General features: G+C 44.4%; 1 protein-coding gene across 2 annotated transcripts in view; it reads right to left on the minus strand.

The window, feature by feature from the left end:
• The window catches only part of SLC41A1 (solute carrier family 41 member 1), a 43,269-nt gene that overhangs the window by 11,860 nt on the left and 12,174 nt on the right, over positions 1 to 19,235 (minus strand). For both annotated transcript variants that reach the window (XM_033152851.1, XM_033152852.1), the window contains exons 3-7: positions 13,718 to 13,825; positions 3,583 to 3,654; positions 2,953 to 3,097; positions 2,710 to 2,856; positions 1,230 to 1,377 (exon numbers count right to left, since the gene is read on the minus strand). In XM_033152851.1, the coding sequence (XP_033008742.1) occupies positions 1,230 to 1,377; positions 2,710 to 2,856; positions 2,953 to 3,097; positions 3,583 to 3,654; positions 13,718 to 13,825 (620 nt within the window). The remainder of the gene's footprint in view (positions 1 to 1,229; positions 1,378 to 2,709; positions 2,857 to 2,952; positions 3,098 to 3,582; positions 3,655 to 13,717; positions 13,826 to 19,235) is intronic.

Below are 19,235 nucleotides of genomic sequence, written 5' to 3' on the forward strand. Positions count from 1 at the left end.
GAAAAGACTGAATGGAAGAAGGATTAACATCTAAGTTGGTATGTTGGAACGTAACGGAAAGGGGGGGGGTTAAGCCTCTTTTATTATTGTACTTTGCTCTATTATATTATTTGGCAACCCCCCCCCCCCCCGGAACCGTTTATATTATCTATAGCAAGCGAGAGTGGAAAGCTTTGTATTTGTTGATATAATATGGCTCTAAAACTATAAACTATGTGGAAATAATAATACTATATAATTAAGGCTTTAGATCTTTGATTTGCTTGGAAGAAGATAAAAGATTCTCTAATTTGTTGACATCAGACAGAAGCAGGATCTCATTAGCCATTGGAGAGACGTTAAAAACCTTGGACGGTTTCCTAGCTGTGTCACACATTTAATTTGGAAATCTGCCATGATCGGAAGTCAAGACTGGGCTGCAGAATTACAAATAGTCATAGGGGGAGGTGAGCCTTTAATATGTACCGTAATTATATTTGCATTTCCAGTTTGATTTGGCAAATCTCCCCTGGAAAGGCTAATGTTTGATGCAACTGGTCTGGGAAAGTTACTGAGCAGACGCTTAAGACTTGATTTCATCAGAACTGAGTGAAGATGGCAGCTGCCAGCAGCGAAAAGACCTTTGGATTGATTTGGCAGAAATACCAGTGTGTGAGGAGATGCTGTGAACTTACAGAGGGGAATCATAGACATAAAATCCACACAGAAACACACCATTGCTTGTTTTAACCCGCTTGTGGGAACAACTCAGAGGCTGTAAAAGAAGAAAAGTTAACAACAGGAAGAATTAGAGGAATCATTGGAAGTGACTATGAAAAGCAGTAGACGTATGAGATGATCGGAACCCTCCGAACTTGAAGCATGGGAAGTCCTGTTAAAAATTTGTAATTTGACAGAATATTCAGATAATTTGATATGTATACGTATAATTTGGAATATTTAATGTGATTTGATTGGATTGTTAAAGTGGAAAATTTAATAAAAATGAATTTAAAGATGGATTTCACAAAACTAGTTTCATGTGACTAAATGATGTGGTAAAAGAGGTACTCTCAGTCTTACTCTGAATAGTTTGCCCAATTAAAAGGTAGACCCAATTTAGAGCAATAATGCCTGCTTCCCTCCCCACAACAATTTGATCTGCTTCTTAAGCAGCAGTCAGACCATGTGGCTCAGAGTCTGAGGCCAAGACATCCTTCTTAGAGAACGGCCCCTTGCCACCTTCCTACCTGCTAATAGCCATGGCAATGATGACTGGTTCCCAGCCAGAGTACAGCACCTCCCGGGTTGCTGGATTCTTCTTGGCAATGATGATCCAAAGGGGCAGCAGGGCAACAAAGAAAGCACACACCAGTGGATTCACATAGGCTTTCTCCTCTGAGTGGGAGAAAGAAACCAGAGGTCAAAGAACCACCATCGCAGGGTGAAAGACAGCTGTTAGTGGCAAGACAATCACCATATTGCAGTTTCACTCATTGAAGAAGGTGGCCTGTTTTGCCCCGCTTAGGATTTAAATTCTACACAAGGCCAAAGGGAATCTTTGATGTCTGCTAACGCAACACACCATTCCAATGAATGTAGTATTCTAAGGTCACAACAACTCATATTTATTTTAGAAGTTCAAATGCACTGTTCCCTGCACTACACATGGGCAGGATGCTACAGTCCATGTTGGGCTACCTCTCAGTCCACATGGCTGACTGAGATCATTGCAGGACTAGTATCAGTTTATGTGCAGAGAGTGCCTTTGGGCCACAAGTTTCCCATGAGTTCAGTATGTCCTAACCTTCACTGTAGAGGGCATAATGGTCTTGCTAAGGAGAACCGTAGCACAACAACCCAAACCTTATGACCTAAAAAAATGCATTTGCAGTGATACTTTATTAGATCTTCACATGGATGCAGCCTTTCGCACTTATGACTCCCAGCTGGCATGGACAATGGGCATGGCGAAGCTAGAGTTAGGCACTGGAGCCTGCTAGTGGGAGATTCAGCAGTAATGCACTCTCTTCCCTTGAAACTGCCTTGAAATAGGGAGTTTAGATATTTCTGGAGTAGTATATTATCATCTGTCCTCCAGGTCAAAAATACTTGGATACTTTTCAAGTAGTACCATCTCCCATATGCACAGACATCTGTGGCAGCTGTTACTATTCTTCTTAATATACAGGCAAAGCAGAGGAATGTAGTTGAATCCCCACCAAAACAGCCATTCAAAAACAGGACAGAAGAACTTTTTTTTCTCATAATCTCTGCAGTAATAAACTACAGATGTTTGAGCAGATGTAAAGACGGCTCACTGTAAAACATGATTTGGGAACAGAGAATCAGCAACCTTCCCTTCCCTCTCCACTCCATTGTCAGAACTACTCGTGGTTTAAAGTGACAAGTGCACCAATGTCAAACAATGGCTCCCCTGGAAAGGCAAAGAAGTCAAAACCATGGTTACGAGGGAACCTGGTTGGCATTAACCATGGTTAGCACATGTAATAGGACAAGTGGAATGGGAATGAGGACAGAGGAGAGGTAGCACACATCCGAGATCAGCTTCCGATTTGCAAGCCATGCTTGCAGGGTGTCAGCATCAGGTGTGCATCAGACTCCAGTACAAATGTGAATTCACCTTATAAATGAGACTGCTGGGAATTTTATAGGGAATGAACAGAATGATTCATACAGAACACAGTCATGCAATCACCTTCAGCTTACCTAGTTCGATGTAGAGACCCCAGCTGATTCCAGAGAGCAGAGCAAGTGTGATGAGGTCACCGAGACTGGCAGCTATAGGCGTAGCCACATTATCAGGGTTGATGCCCATCTTTCTGGAGCCAATGATTACGCCAATCATGATCATGCCTAGACACCAGAGAAAGGAAATGTTTCAGTCTTGCTGCAAAGGTACTGCAGGCAGAGCACCTCTTCTTCCCTCCTTATATAGCATTTGCTCCTTACCCAGCACAAGGGAGGCTATGAAGGCTGTGGCCACACTACTGGCACAGAGGAGAATGGCATGGCCAATGCTGAAGTGCCCATCTGGGATCCAGCCAAATATCACTGCAGCAATTGAAGCCAGAAAGCCAACCACCGTTGCTTGAACCTAGAAGAAGCGGTCAGGCATTAGTTGGAGAAAAAGAACTTGAAGCTCCTATTCCCATTTGTGCAGAATCATTCAGGAAGCTACTGCAATTTAACAGCAGTCATACAGGTTACTGGGTGTCCTGACCAACACTGCATTCTCACTGTTGCTGGAGCCAGCCAAACCAACTCTTCTGCTCTGAAGACACAGGCTTCCTATTCGTTGGGTCAAACACAAAGGATACACATCTTCTTCCAGGCTATGGCAGGAGGGGAGGGTGGGGCATGGAGAAACATTTTTTTTTGCAAATAAACCCTAAATATTGCAAACAAATCTGATATCAGGGGTGTCTGGTACTATGCTGCTCATTCTTTAGAGCTGGTGATCACATGATGAAATCAGAAAATTGATTCAGAAATTGTAGAGAAACTGACAGCTAGGACTCTAGTCTCCTTACAGGCTGCCCTTCATGTTTAAAGACATCATACTCTTGCCCAAAAATTCACCTGAATCAGAGCCATGTTCCCTGTTATCATCTTCCAAAGCTCTTTGGGAGTGTCCATTTGCCCAATATTAGCCTGCAAGATAAAACAGAGATTAAACAATATATTTCAACATAAAGCAAATGGAACAATGCATTCTGAACTGGTTTTCAAACGATGCTTACAGCTAAACCACAGATTTTAATGTGTAGGGAGCTGGTAGCCTATTATGAGATTAGGCTTGGGGAACATTTTGGCATGTGGATCAGTTGAAGTAGTTATTATTATTATTATTACATTCATTCATATACCTTGAATATATAAGTTTAGTTGCCCTGGTTCCACAGCCAAAGATAAGCTGTGTTACTCGGGGTCAGCAAAAAGGTGCAACTCAAGGTTAAAAGAACTGGAAGTGAAATTCCACAGCATATCAATGTTTTATGGAGTTATGCATGGCAGTGCAATAGGCAAACTGTACAGAGAAAACTCAGAAATTCTCAGAAAAACTGAGAAAAATTCTTTGTTCAGAAAAAAAAACCAGTTGCCTTTTATTCCAACTGAAGATACTGTAAGGAAGGGAAGATAATGATTTACATTATGTGAAGTGGTACAAGCAAAGAACCACTTCCTGTTTAAGACACAGACTCCCACTCCACCCCCACGGCTCAGTCCAAGAATGATTTCCATTACTGCTCACATCATCAGTTATCACAAGGACTAGAAACATGCTTTTCACCAAGTCACAAGAGACTTAAAAAGAGCCAAGTTAACACAGCAGAGCCATGGATCTGAAATCATGGGTAGCCTTAGATACATGATACCTTAAGGAGGTTGCTAACAGTTACTGTAAAAATATATTGTGCAACTTTTCATGATTTTTTGGGTCCCAGGACCCAACACCACTGTGCTCAGTTGAGCAGATCATGGGCATGCTCCCCTTCGACTTATGCTTAATTTCATTTATTGGAATCTTGAAAACTGAAAGGGTCCCTGTGGGATCAAGTAATGGAATTAAACGCTCATGTCAAATGGACTCAAAGAAGAAACACACCGCTGGCAGATACCCAAGAAGTAACTTCAGAGAATGAATAAAGCTTATCCAGAATACAAACACTCTACCCACTCCACAGCCTGCTTAAACAGTGAAAGTCCGTTGGAAGGGGTGACTCATAAAATAAATTGTGTCAAATCTACCTCAGACACCACCATGGTTTTGGTCTTGGAAGACCTGCTCCCTGCATTGCAGGCCTGACTGACTGCAGCTACAAAAGCTGAGAGTGCTAATGAGGCCAGAGACCATTTTGGCTGCTTTTCCAGTCTGGGCCAGGTTTTAGATCAATTATCCTTTTTGACAATTTCTGAGCAGCCCAGGAGATACTGCTGCTCCTTACTGCACCATCAGAAGCCATAAACTACTGAGAGGAATCTGTAATGTGGCACTAGGGTGACGATATGTCACCGGCTCAGCTGTGACAGGCCAGCTCCACCAGGCCTACTCTCTCTCTGCTGTCACCTGGGGGCAGCCAAAGAGTCTCCTCCTTTGGAGGTCTTTAAGCAGAAGCTTGACAGCCATCTGTCAGGAATGCTTTGATGGTGTTTCCTGCTTGGCAGGGGGTTGGACTGGATGGCCCTTGTGGTCTCTTCCAACTCTATGATTTTCTCAGGCTGCTTCAGTAGGAGAGATAGGAATCAGGGTTCATTGCATCTGCTTTGCCAAAGACTTAGCTCCATCAGGCAGGTGCTAACTAGTCAATATAGGAACAACTGTCTAGAAATTGGTGCATAAGCTTACAGTTTTATTTTCCTCTTCCCTCCTTCTCCCTTTTCCCTTGTGTGTTGTTTACTTATTTATTTGAATGTAAGCCTGCGGGTGGGGAGTGTCTTGTTTTGATTCCATGTAAGCTGCGCTGGAAGCCTTTTGGCTGAAGAGTGGGGTCCCACTGCCCTAAATGATTAAATATTTGTGGTGAGAAAAGTGTAACACACGAACTACGAAATTATGAATGTGGCCAGCAGAACTAAATACTTCTGGCAGCTGGCCAAAGGCTCATCACTGTCGTGGAAATCATTGCCTGCCATTTCCACAACCTTACATTCAGTCCATAAATCGCGTGGCCTTATTTTCCCTTCAAGCCCCCTTTCACCAGCACACGCAAAAAGAAAAACTCCCATCGGCAATGGAATGTCCAGCAAACAAAAGAGGCTTAAAGCAGCGCTAAATTAGACACATTCCACCAAGAAGAGTGGGATCCAAGTCGTGCAGTGCTAAAATTGCTGCTACTTTTGCTGTGAATTTGACCCAGAGACTCAATGTTCTCGTGCAATTAGGTTAGGGTATCAGCATAACCTGGCTGTAGGCAAACACAAATTTTTAATCCCCTATGCGGGAGAGAAAGAAAAACAAATTAAATGGCAAAAAAAACAACACCCTATTTTGGGAGTCTTAATGCGCAGCTAATGAGAAGCTGTACTAAGCTTCCTTCCCACACAGCAAGCCTAATGACCAAGCCCCCGGAAGACCTCCTTCAAGAAGCCTCTTCTGATTTCTTCCCACTGCAGGTGGGCCCCCCATGGATCCTTTTCCTTGAGAAAGGAGTCCATGTGATTTCAACACATATGAACTCAACTGCAGCCTTCAAGAAAGCAAAGTTTATCTTTAACAAACAGCCCAACAAGTACTGAAGCGGAGCTATTTTCTACCTCTAGCACTGTCCTGCAACCTTGTTTTAGAAAGGTTTGCATCTCATCCCCCTCAATGCAATTCTGCTCAGGGAATGGTTTGCAAAGAGGCATCTAGGGATCTCTGTGCAAGCACCAACTCCTCTTCACATAGATGTTCTCAGGCTGCTACACATGCCAGGTTTTCAGCGTGGGGAAAAGCCATATCCAGATGTTTACTGGAACATGCAACAATGTCACTGGCCTTCCCACTATCTATCAATATACTGATTTCATCTCTATCTATCTATCTATCTATCTATTTTTATTAAATTTTCTGTTTTACAATTTAGAATACTTATTTTACATCCTTAAGATGTCAATGACTTCCCTTCTTCTCTTTCCATGGTTTATTTTACACATCATAAATCCCTGCATATTTTACAAAAACTATACCATTCAGTATTCCATTATTATTGCATCCATCAAAACTTATTTACACTGTTGAATTTATCTTAATGCTGCCAGCGTTTTCAGCTGTACACAGTTATTTCCCATATATTCAATAAACCTTTTCCAATCTTCTTTAAAACTATGTTCTTCTTGTCCTCTTATTCTACCTGTATATGTTAAGTCTGCAAATTGTGCATATTCTGTCAGCTTAAGCTGACATTCTTTTTTGGTTGGGACCTCGTTCGTTTTCCATTTTTGGGCTAACAAAACATGGGCCGCAGAAGTAGCACACATAAATAACCATTTTTTGATACCTGGGAATTTCAGTCTGAATTATCCCCAACAGAAAGGACTCTGGTTTTTGAGGGGGGAGTACTTTTAAACACCCCCCCCAAATTTATTATGGATCATTTTCTCAATACTCTTTTACCCTTTTACAAGTCCACCACATATGAAAGAACGTTCCCCCACCTCTTTGCATCTTTGCATGGAGGAGCCGCTTGCTGATTTCCCATGGGCATCCCATTGGCCACTGTGATAATAGGATGGAGAGATAGAGGGCCATTGACCTGTCACAATAGGCTTCTCTTATGGTTCTTTTGTCAAATAAGAAGCCTATTGGAAATCAAGCCTTATGAGTGAGTTAGGCATGTTTAGAACGGAGAAGAGGAGACTGAGTGGCGATAGAATAGCCATCCTCAAATGTCTGAGGGGCTGCAGACATTAAAAGGATGGAGCAAGCTTGTTTTCTGCTGATCCAGAGGGTCAGACCCAAACGATTGGATTCAAATTACAAGGTAGGAAATTTCAACCAAACATAAGGAAGAACTCTCTAGTAAGAACTGCTTGACAGTGGAACAGACCTACCTCAAAGGAGGGCTCCCCTTCATTGGAGGTTTTTAAACAGAGGTTGGCTGGCCATCTGTCAGGATTCTTTAGCTGTGATTCCCACATTGAAGAGGATTGGAAAAGATTGCCTTGGGGTCCCTTCTATTTCCAAAACTCACTGAAGGTAAGCTGGAATGCTCCCTTAAAGAAGTAATGTCGAACTAGGACAAACAGCAGCTATGAATGTGAAGGAGACGCATTAACTCCACTCACAGCAAGCTTTGCCTATTTAGTGAACTGGCATTCACAATCAAACTGCAGACTAAGCCATGTCAATATTATACTGTTAAATATAATATACTATAAATATAATATACTGATAGCATTCAAAGTGTGTGCAGAAAGAAGAAGAAGAGTTTGGATTTGATATCCCGCTTTATCACTACCTGAAAGAGTCTCAAAGCGGCTAACATTCTCCTTTCCCTTCCTCCCCCACAACAGACACTCTGTGAGGTGAGTGGGGCTGAGAGACTTCAGAGAAGTGTGACTAGCCCAAGGTCACCCAGCAGCTGCATGTGGAGGAGCGGAGACGGGAACCCGGTTCCCCAGATTACAAGGGGAACCGCTCTTAACCACTACACCACACTGGCCCCAATACCTTGCTTTGCCCCAGGAACACTGAGGTTCTGCAGACCACATGACCGGCGGCAGATGCTATTAAGCAACTCTGCTCCCTACATCCAAGGACTTGCCAGAGTGACAAGAGGAGGGTGGGAAACAGTAAAAAGCTTTCTACCCAGCAAGAGGGAGTCTCATTTCCCTGCCAAGACTCTCTTGCTGCCAGTGCCACTAAGCTCTGCTGGAATGTAGCAGAAGCTTAAGTGGTATGACTGCGGCTCAAGTCCTAGGAAGCACAGCTCAGAGCAAGAACTATTTAGAGAAAGGAAACAGTGCCCAAGTCAAGGTCATGACAGAGTGTGTTGGCGAGTTTATGGGAGATGTGTCAAACTCAAGCCCAAACCTGCATTTGTGGAGGATTCAGGGTAACCAATTCAGATACTTTTTCAGGGTGGGTGGGGAGACCGAGGAAGGCGGTGGCAACAGGATGGAGACCGTAGAATAAGCACTTTCCAGCAGCTGTTTACTTACTGCGCTATTCTGGGAGACGTACTTTCTGTCAAGTTCCTTTGCTCCCCTCACACCCTCAGATTTTGAGAATGGTCCCCAAGTGAGTGATTGGAGTACCTTCAGCCTCATGAGGCGATAGGTTATGCAGCCTTACTTCACATCTGGACTATGGCATTAAGGAGATATTCCAAGGCACCCATAGAAATAGATACACTGAAAATCAACAGCTCCTAGGAAGGAGAGCTACACACTGAAGGCAAAACCTTACTGCATCTCTACTCTTGCCCCAGCAATATGGCAGTTCTCTCCATCACTGGAAGACAGATAGGGGTCGAAGTACAGTGGTACCCCGCAAGACGAATGCCTCGCTAGACGAAAAACTCGCAAAACGAAAGGGTTTTGCGAGTTTTTAGTTGACTCGCAAGACGAATTCGTCTATGCCTGTTTTTCGCAAGACGAATTCGTCTGGCGAGGTACCACTGTAAGCCAGCTTACCTTTTCGCTCTGGTCGGGAGGGGTGATGTCCGCGTCCGCCATTTTGGATCGACTGTGCATGCGCAACATCCCTCCCGACCGCAGCGAAAAGGTAAGCCCTCCTGGAGCCGCGGGGCGCCGCGTTGCCGGTCGGGAGGGGGCCGTGGGATCGTGCCCGATGTCGGGCGTGATCCCACGGCCCTTTCCCTCCTTCCCGGAGCCCCGCCGCTGCGTTTTAAGACTGCAACGATCGTTGCAGTCTTAAAACTCGGCGGTGCGGAGCTCCGCTGCCGGTCGGGAGGGGGCCGTGGGATCGTGCCCGATGTCGGGCACGATCCCACCGCCCCCTCCCTCCCTCCCAGAGCCGCGGAGCTGCGTTTTAAGACTGCAGCGATCACTGCAGTCTTAAAACACAGCACCGCGGAGCTCCGCTGCCGGTCGGGAGGGGGCATGATCCCACGGCCCCCTCCCTCCCTCCCGGAGCCGCGGCGCCGTGTTTTAAGACTGAAGCGAGCGAACAGCAGCGCTGCTGTTCGCTCACTGCAGTCTTAAAACGCGGCTTGGCTTGGCTCCGGTGCCGGTCGGGAGGGGCCCCCGGACTTTTTTCCCCATAGGAACGCATTAATTAAATTTTAATGCGTTCCTATGGGAAAAGGTGCCTCGCAAGACGAAATTTCCGCAAGACGAAGAGTCTTGCGGAACGAATTAATTTCGTCTTGCGAGGCACCACTGTACATGTTGCTATAATTGCACTGTTCTAAGTGATATACCAGTGCCATTGTTTTAAATTAAAAACCAAGCACAGGGCCCCCAAGGCAGATCAGGATCAGTGTGAATAGGGAGAGGGAAGTTTGTTTCTACTATCTCTCACCCTGACCCTTCAAAAAACTACTACAGTAGTTAGTAGAAGTATCAGTAGCACAGTGGGGTGACCTGTGCAGCAAAATGGAATAGTAAATTAATAATACTTCCATTGCTTTGCTATTACCATTATGTCGGGGGGGGGGGCAGAAATAGGCCAGTGTTAAGCCTCCTCTCTCCACAAATTGTGGTCCCAGTGTGGATCAAGCCCCCTGCATTTGGTTGGAATTCTGTAAACACACTGATGTCACTTCAAGTGACACCATCAAAGCAGCATGCGACTATGCCCAAGGTTTTAGGGATTTCAAGGTTCACAGGACAATCTGACCAAGCCACTTATACAAGAATGAATGGAGCAGGGGTCAGGTAACTCAGGGAAGCAATAGCAGACATTGGTCTTTGCATTGTTCCTTACAACTGTGCAGAAAAGGCTGAAAGGGAGTTTGTTCCACCACCATCCAGCTGATCAAGAGGTGGGTGCTTGGTGCAAGTTGAAATCAGTGAATCCAAGATTGATTAGGAAAAGCCAAGAAACAGAGGAGGATGCTTGCATGAGGTGCCTGGCATAAGTCATGGCACAGCAGACTCATGCCTCTTCCATATTGGCAGGGCAGGATACCGTTATGCTAAGCACTCTCGCTTCATGGTCTTGCTGCCTACTTCAGTGTTGGCAAGGGAATGAAGCAAATGGCAGCCTGTCCAATGCTGAGCTTGCACCACGAAGGTGTCCAAGCACCAGAGTGCAACAAGCATCGTTTCAAGGAGTCTCCATGCAGCAACACAGCTAGGATGAAAAAGCCTTTTGTCTTGCTCACATTCTTTGGGGTGTGGGGAGAAGAACACCTCCCACTGACAAATGGACAGCATGCCTATGCCAAGATATGGGATCCATTCCAACTCTGGACAAAGTATGCCTTTGCCTCTTTTTGCCCTTTCCGTACAGTGGGAACAATCAGCTTGCCTACTTTCACGAAGAACCGGGTGGAGAAGTGCCAAGCAGACGTCGGTCATCATTCAAAATCATCGAACGGGAACAGAATGTCAGCGTGCAACTTAACTGTTTTAGCTGGCAAAAAATATACAGAAAGACTGTAGCTAAGCAAATGCTGCATCAATGTTTAGATGTTCCAATACCCAACAGAAATGGTGGCAGAAATGGGCCAGATGGTTGTTAGGCTCACAAAGCATTGCCCTGACCTCTCACAACAATCTTGTACTTCTCTCTACATTACATGGGGGTACGCTACCACTTGGATCTCCAATAGCATGGAGACATGGAGATTCAAGAAAATACTGCAGAACCCACATAATTTTAGGCACTGCATCCTCAATCACAGGCTTCTTTTCCAAGAGCCAAACAGGACTAGTAGGGCAAGTGTTTGGTATTTGCTAATAGGGAGAACTGTTGGCAGGGTGGGATGCTGGGGGAGAGAATAAGCAGGTGCGCAGGGAAAGAGTGTTTCACTCCTGCCAGTTCTCCAGTACAAATCCCTCTCAACAAATGCTCCCCTGCTGCAAGGACCCCACCATGAGTTGCACGAATACGGGAACTCATTGTTTCCCCTCTTGGTATCTCCCTAGCCTATATTTCAAGCACACTTGTTCAACAAAGGAATTTTCAAGGGTATCTGAATGTAAGAAAACAGATTTAATCCACAAACCAAGACACACACCCAGCCATGCAGCTTCTTGCCCCAGAATCTATTCCCAAAGGTTAGGTTTTTGGCAACATTTCTGTGCAAATCAGACTAGCTTTTGTGTTCCTTTGCATCATGAAGGCCAGGAGCAGGATGTTTATGCCGAGGATGCATCCTTATTGTACTAATGAAGCAGATATATTGAAATATTAAGCCAAGGACAGTGGCTGCTTTTTTGTACTGAAATAATTGCTTCTGTACTTCCTTCTTCTTTGGCGATCACTCGTAGACGAGTAAGATTGTCTTCCATAAACACGGTTTATGTACTTCCATGAGGGGGAGGGCCCAGAAAGTCAAAGAAATATCAAACACGGAGTCAACAACTATTTTGGCCTCTTTGCCTGAGATGCGATATCTAATACCAATGGATTTTGATATCAATCAGAAAAGTAAGTAGGATTTCAATGACTGCAAGATCAAGAGTGCTTCAAAATGACAATTTATTGTGGACTTGGTGGTGTTCATGCATGCAATCTTTTCCCCACAATATTCACACAACATCTCCGGTATCAAAATGCTATCCCATATTTCCAATTTAATCCCAATTTACCATTTCTGCATTGTTGTTTTCACGGAAACTGTAAAAATAGATTAAATGGGAAAACAAAGGATCAAAGGATGACATTCTGATGAGGATGGCATTGTATGGATGTTGTGCAAAACTTGTAACATGAGCAGCACCCTGAGCCCACAACAAACTGTGACATTTAAGCACCCCAGTTCAAGCACAGTAAGAGGACTAAAAAAATTTTTTTTTACTTAAAACTTACTTTTCTTTTTTTCCTTACAAATGCAGTTCCAGAGTGGGGTTACAACTAAAACAGTTTCAAATACATAAAAACAAGGCAAATAATTTACAACCAGAACTAAAGACAAACATCAACACTGGCACTCGCCAAAAGCCTGGGCAAATATCTAGGTCTTCAGTTGGTGTCAGAAGCTTAAAAGGAATAGGCACCAGCCGTATCTCAGAAGAGAGAGAAGGCCACTATTTCTGAACACTAAGGCTGTACAATTTGAGATACCAATGAACTTGTTTATTTCTTTGCATCTCTGCACTTATACTGGAGCGCAGGGGTACTTCCTCTTAAGCACATGTTTTCCATGTGTCTCAGAACATTCTAGAAATACGAACTGAGAGTCAGGAGCTAGGAGCTGTCTAGGTCACACTCTGCAACCAAACAATGAACTGCGCTATGCTCAACAAACAACCAAGTGAGCATAACAGTGGTCTCAGAATCTAAATCAGGCATCCCCAACCTGCGGCCCTCCAGATGTTTTGGCCTACATCTCCCATGATCCCTAGCTAACAGGACCAGTGGTCAGGGATGATGGGAACTGTAGTCCAAAACATCTGGAGGGCGAAGGTTGGGGGTGCCTGATCTAAATTTAGGAGGATCATAGCGGCCTGATTAGGGAAAGGCCTTCCAGCTTTCCCTCTGTAAAGGATAAGACTGGCTGTTCCTTGGTTGCTTTCCAGCAACCCTCATGAATCCATCAAAATGCAACTTGCTTGGGGCAGCTTGTTGTTGGCGGAGGAAGAAGAGAGGAAAATGAGCAGAGGCATGGATCAAAGTCATTCTTCTGTTCAGACAAGGGCGGTGATTTCCAAACAACTCACTCCTCTACGTGTGGTCATAGCCCACACCACTCCCAAGGTCCCAAGCCCCCAAAACAGATTTTCAGGAGGCACAGAGGAATGGGAGAGATGCACTTTCATTCATTCACACCTAGAGACAGCGCATGCCTGGAATAGAGGTTGGCTACATTTACAGACTTCGTTGTTTTTCTATAGGCACATGAAAGCAGCCTTTGTGCCATCTCTAAGTTCAGAAACATCCAGCTCTCTGTCAGAAATATCTCCACCTGAAGAGATTAAGCATGTTCCTAGTCCTCATTGTTTGCTTGAAAGGTATACACTGGCTAGAGTTCATTTCAAGGACTCAAGGGGGGGGAGCCCCTTTAAGTCAACACCTCTTCAAGGTTGTATATGTAGGGCAGCCGGGGTGGGGGCAGATATAAGGCTACCTGCCTGACAGGCATAAGACCAAAATACTCACAGCTGTAGAGAGTCGAGATGCTAGTGTCATCTCCAAGTTTCCCTTCAGTCCCAGGAGTGCTGGAACCAGGATGAATACTTCGGTCACATACTTGAAGACATCCCAGTGCTGCAAAAATCAAGGAAATCAGTTCAGAATCTAGGAAGAGGCGATTGTTTAAAAAGGAGCAGTTATTTATGAGACGCGTTATTAGGAACCTTACGATTCTCCGACAGTGTATCAGGATGTCTTCAGAGTTCAAGCAGCAGCAGACTAGCTACTAACCTGGCTGTTACTGTTCTCTTCCTGCCATAAGGGTGGTTTCAGCTCAGGAGGGGAGGAAAATGTAATATTATTTAAATGCACAGGGCAACAGCTAGGCGATAAAGGCAGAAACTAAGCTTGTGTACATGAGTGGCTTAAAACACAAGGCCCCCCCATGTTTTTCAAAGCACCTTTGTAGGTTGTTGTACAGTTGCATGTGTTTCTGGGTTTTCCTTTGTTACTCTGCACCAGTGGCCAGAGAGGGGGCGCTGATGTAGTCATGTCATACATTTTAAAATTGGAACTGAAGCAAGTTGGGGGGGCACACCCAAATGCAGCATTTCTCAAGGAACTACAGGATAGATGTAGCTTGTGGCAAGCGTCATATGTACACGTCTTCACAAACCAGTGGTTGACGTGCGATGAATGCAGAGTAAACAGGAGCTGTGTACACAGACTGAGCACCCTGTAGCCTCTCCTTTGCCATGCACAGGAATTTTGTGACTGATAAAAGACAGATGGCAAGCCTTGCTAAATGCAACAAAGGCCGAGGACAGCAGGATGCTGTTTTTGCTTAGTGGTGAACAATCACCTATTTGCCTCCGTAGTCTGGATCACAGAATCTGAGGGCATTCAGGACTCGGGATGTGCCTGGTACAGCTGGGGATCAGACTCTTGGTTCAGATTCCCAGACGAGTGTCTGTCACAAGGCCATCTCCTTCAAGTCCCTGGATTACCACTTCCCTTCCCGATTAAAACACGCAAAACAGAAACAGAGGCGGAGGTAAAGAGGAGGCAACAAAAACAAGTCTGCTCTCTTCCCATCCTCAAAGCTGTAAATATCCTGTCCCTTCCAGTATAAACCTGAACACTCTGCATAAAGGGCAAACATGGGTTTCTTAGGCAGTGCTAATTACAGAGCGCAGACTCTATATGCAGCACTTGGGATGCTTGGGGAAGGAAAACAGACCACAGGGAAGAAATAAAGGTTTGTGGGGGGGGGGGAATCTTAAAATGACCTTTTACTTTCCTCCAGCAAGATTCTTCTTAAGGCTGTAGTGAAAATAGAGCCCTAGTATTACAGTTTGGCCATATTGTGCCAAAGGTATATAAGCAGGCAGTGAGAGATTTCACTTTCTTGGGTTCCATGATCACGGCAGATGGTGACAGCAGTCACGAAATTAGAAGACGCCTGCTTCTTGGGAGAAAAGCAATGACAAACCTAGACAGCATCTTAAAAAGCAAAGACATCACCTTGCCGACAAAGGTCCGTATAGTTAAAGCCATGGTTTTCCCAGTAGTAATGTACGGAAGTGAGAGCTGGACCATAAAGAAGTCTGATCGCCGAAGAATTGATGCTTTTGAATTATGGTGCTGGAGGAGATTCTTGAGAGTCCCATGGACTGCAAGAAGATCAAACCTATCCATTCTCAAAGAAATCAGCCCTGAGTGCTCACTAGAAGGACAGATCCTGAAGTTGAGGCTCCAGTACTTTGGCCACCTCATGAGAAGAGAAGACTCCCTAGAAAAGACCCTGATGTTGGGAAAGATGGAGGGCACAAGGAGAAGGGGACGACAGAGGATGAGATGGTTGGACAGTGTTCTCGAAGCTCCTAACATGAGTTTGGCCAAACTACGAGAGGCAGTGAAGGATAGGCGTGCCTGGCGTGCTCTGGTCCATGGGGTCACGAAGAGTCGGACACGACTGAACGACTGAACAACAACAACAATATTTATTTAATCAATTTTTATATAGCTTAACTATAAAGGCCTCTAAGCTGCGTACAAGAAATGCAATACGGAAAATCAGTTAAAACTAAAAAATCAGACTTCAGTTAAAATGCCTGCTGGTCTTCAGTAGATGCTGAAAATTCAACAGGGAAGGGGCTTATCTGTTCTTAACTGGAAGGGAGTTCCATAGAATTGGACCCCTACCACTAAATGCACAGATCCTGGTAGATATAGATGTTTATTAGCATTAGGGACAATGGTATCCAAAGTTGCTGATTATCAAGAAGCCAAGTTGCTCTCTACCTGCTCCACTCTTGATACAGATCATCCATCAGGGCAACCAAGGCTGATTCAGTCCATAACCACACCTGAATCCAGATTGAAACAGATCCAAGAATTTATATAATCCAAACAAAATAGAAAATTCTTTCCAGTAGCACCTTAGAGACCAACTGAGCCCAAGGAGAGCCAGTTTGGTGTAGTGGTTAGGAGCGGCAGACTCGTAATCTGGGGAACCGGGTTCGTGTCTGCACTCCTCCACATGCAGCTGCTGGGTGACCTTGGGCTAGTCACACTTCTCTGAAGTCTCTCAGCCCCACTCACCTCACAGAGTGTTTGTTGTGGGGGAGGAAGGGAAAGGAGAATGTTAGCCGCTTTGAGACTCCTTCGGGTAGTAAAAAGCGGGATATCAAATCCAAACTCTTCTTCTTCTTCTTCTTCTTCTTCTTCTTGGTATGAGCTTTCGTGTGCATGCACACTTCTTCAGATACACTGAAACAGAAGTCACCAGATCCTTAAATATAACGAGGGAGTGGGGAGGGGTATTACTCAGAAGGGTGGTGGGAATGGGTGATCAGCTGATAGGTGTGGAAAACCTGTTGACGACTCTTAGTCTTGCAGGGAAAGGCAAGGGGTGAGATGGCTAAAGATAGCTTTGTTATGTATAATGAGATAAGAATCCAATGTCTTTGTTCAGACCAGGTTTCTCCATGGTTTTAAGTTTGCATGCACACTAAAGCTCATACCAAGAACAAACTTAGTTGGTCTCTAAGGTGCTACTGGAAAGAATTTTTTATTTTGTTTTGACTATGGCAGACCAACACGGCTACCCACCTGTAACTTAAGTTTGGTGATTAGTTGCAATTCAGCCACTTCTCTTTCCAGTCTATTTCTGAAATTTCTTTGTATTAAGACAGCTTAATAATCTAGGAATTCCTGCAACTGCTTGGACACCACCATACCCAAGATTGGGACATTTGCAAATGAGCAGTAGTTGTTATAGCTCATACGATCTAGGGTAGGCACCTTCAAGAGTGGGCGCACCCTACTGCCTGCTTAGGCATAGGCAGCTGCCTTACACCTTGTACAAACCTTTGGTTTTATTTAGCTCAGCCTTGTCTACTCTGACTGGCAGCAACTGTCCAAATCGAGGTGTCAGGCAGTGCCTTTTGAACTGGTGATGCTAAGGACTTGAACCACTGAGCTACAGTCCCTCCCTATAAACATGACACAGCCTGCCCAAAATACCCCTGAAAAGGTAGAGACACCTAACATTACAATTGGTTTGTCTCACAAAAGCTGCACAGTAATGGTTATGTGGTGCACATAAATCCTAGCCTGAAGGGACAACTGAAAATACAGTAAGACGTGGGAACTGCCTTGGCTGTGCTCTCAGAATGTAACATATTAAGCATAAATCCTACATGAATATGGGGAGGAAAAACTGGGGTACTTACAGAAAGTAGTGGTTAACTGCAGAAGTAAACCCTATTGAATTCAAAGGGGCTTACTCCCGAATAAGTGTGACTAGGATTGCAGCCTAAAGTAATGGCCTCTAAAAATGTTCCTTTAACCACAATAGTGCTTCAGGGTGCTTTTCGCCTTTAAGGTCGTGGGCAGAAGCCAAGCAGCTCCATTTTCCTCAATGATTATTTTTAGGAGTGACTGGCAGGCAGCTGTGCAAGACGGCTATAGCGAGCGCCTGCTCCTTCACTGGATGTTCCCCAAACTCTGTGTACATGAAACCAGTCACTAATTATCAATATTCACTTTTAGGAGTGAGGGTGGATTTGAGGCTGAGGAAAACTTAAGAACATGAGAAGAACCGTGTCAGATCAGGCCAATGGCCCATCTAGCTCAGCATCCTGTTCTCATATATGTCTGTGGGAAATCACACACAGGAACTGAGCACGAGAGTCCACTTCCCTCCTGTGGTTTCTAGTAGCTGGTATTCAGAAGCATTACTGGGGGCCCCTGACTGCGGAAGCAGAGCCTGAGCATTGCCATCATGGCTAGTAGCCATTGGTAGACCTCTCTGAGCCCTCTGAAATTGTCTAGTAGACTTTTTAAGTCATCCAAGATGGTCTCCTGTGGGAGCAGTTTCACAGTTTTAACTATGTGCTGTGTGAAAAGTACTTTCTTTTACCTGTTAGGAATCTTCCAACGTTGGATGTCCACAAGTGTTCGGAAAGAGGAAGAAAAGGCAGTATTTGGCAGCCTTTAAAAGAAAGTGCCTCTCCTTTGCAAAACATCCTAGACCCATTTCTTAACAGCTTCTTTGCTCTCAGGGTCAAAGTAGGTGAAGCATTAAATTAATTTGATGTACAGGTTTTCAAAACCCGCATCAGCTGCTGTGATGGGCTGCTAATGATTGAGATTCACAGGAGGCACAGAGAATGCAATGCTTTCTTCCCCTTCTACAGTCTTTAGGGAACTCTTTCCTATACAGGTGCTATTCGCACTGGGAGAACTCACCAGTGGTGCCAACGGGGTTTCATATACACATTTGACACGGTAGATAGAGAACCAGTCTAATATAAAAGACATTGCAAATAAGCAGCATCTTAACCATTCAGCTAAATGTGAGAATTATCCATCACAGATTTTCTGGGGGCCAAGTTTCAGTCTTATGTGCCTGTGATAACCACTCGATTGAATCCTTGCCACCATAGAGTGGTTGTCTGCCCCTTGTATTCTGATGCCTGAAAGACTTTACTACTTCCATTAATTCAAAAATTACCGGGGTATTGGGAAGAGACTTATCTCGCTCTTCTGTTGCAAGATACAGACCCGATTGTAACTTTACATATGGCAAAATTTCTGACCTCAGTCCTGACACTTAAGTGCAATGGTTTGCTATATACAGTTTGAAATTTTAATTTAACTTTTATCATATTCTACTCAGCTGAGTATTTTTAAAGCTATTTTATTGTTAGTAATTGTAAACCAGTCTGTGATGTTCTGTTTCTGTTTTTGGTTGTTATGTTTATGGGCTTAAAGCCGAAATAAAATGAGTTGGAATTGAGAATTATCCATAAAGGAACACACAACTGTGGGTCCTGCCCACTATTATATGGATATTAAAATATTACTCAAGTTATTTGGGAGAAAGATCTTTATAAGAATTAAAGTCATTCTAAGAATACATTGTTAAACAAACAGCAACGTATGGTAAGAGAGCATATACCAATACCACTATTCCATGTGTTTAAGTACAAGTGCTTTTCAAAAGCTGGGCAAGATTCCTGCAGTGCAGGGGGTTGGA

The sequence above is a fragment of the Lacerta agilis genome, chromosome 6 (genome assembly GCF_009819535.1).
Source record: "Lacerta agilis isolate rLacAgi1 chromosome 6, rLacAgi1.pri, whole genome shotgun sequence".
NCBI lineage: Eukaryota > Metazoa > Chordata > Lepidosauria > Squamata > Lacertidae > Lacerta > Lacerta agilis.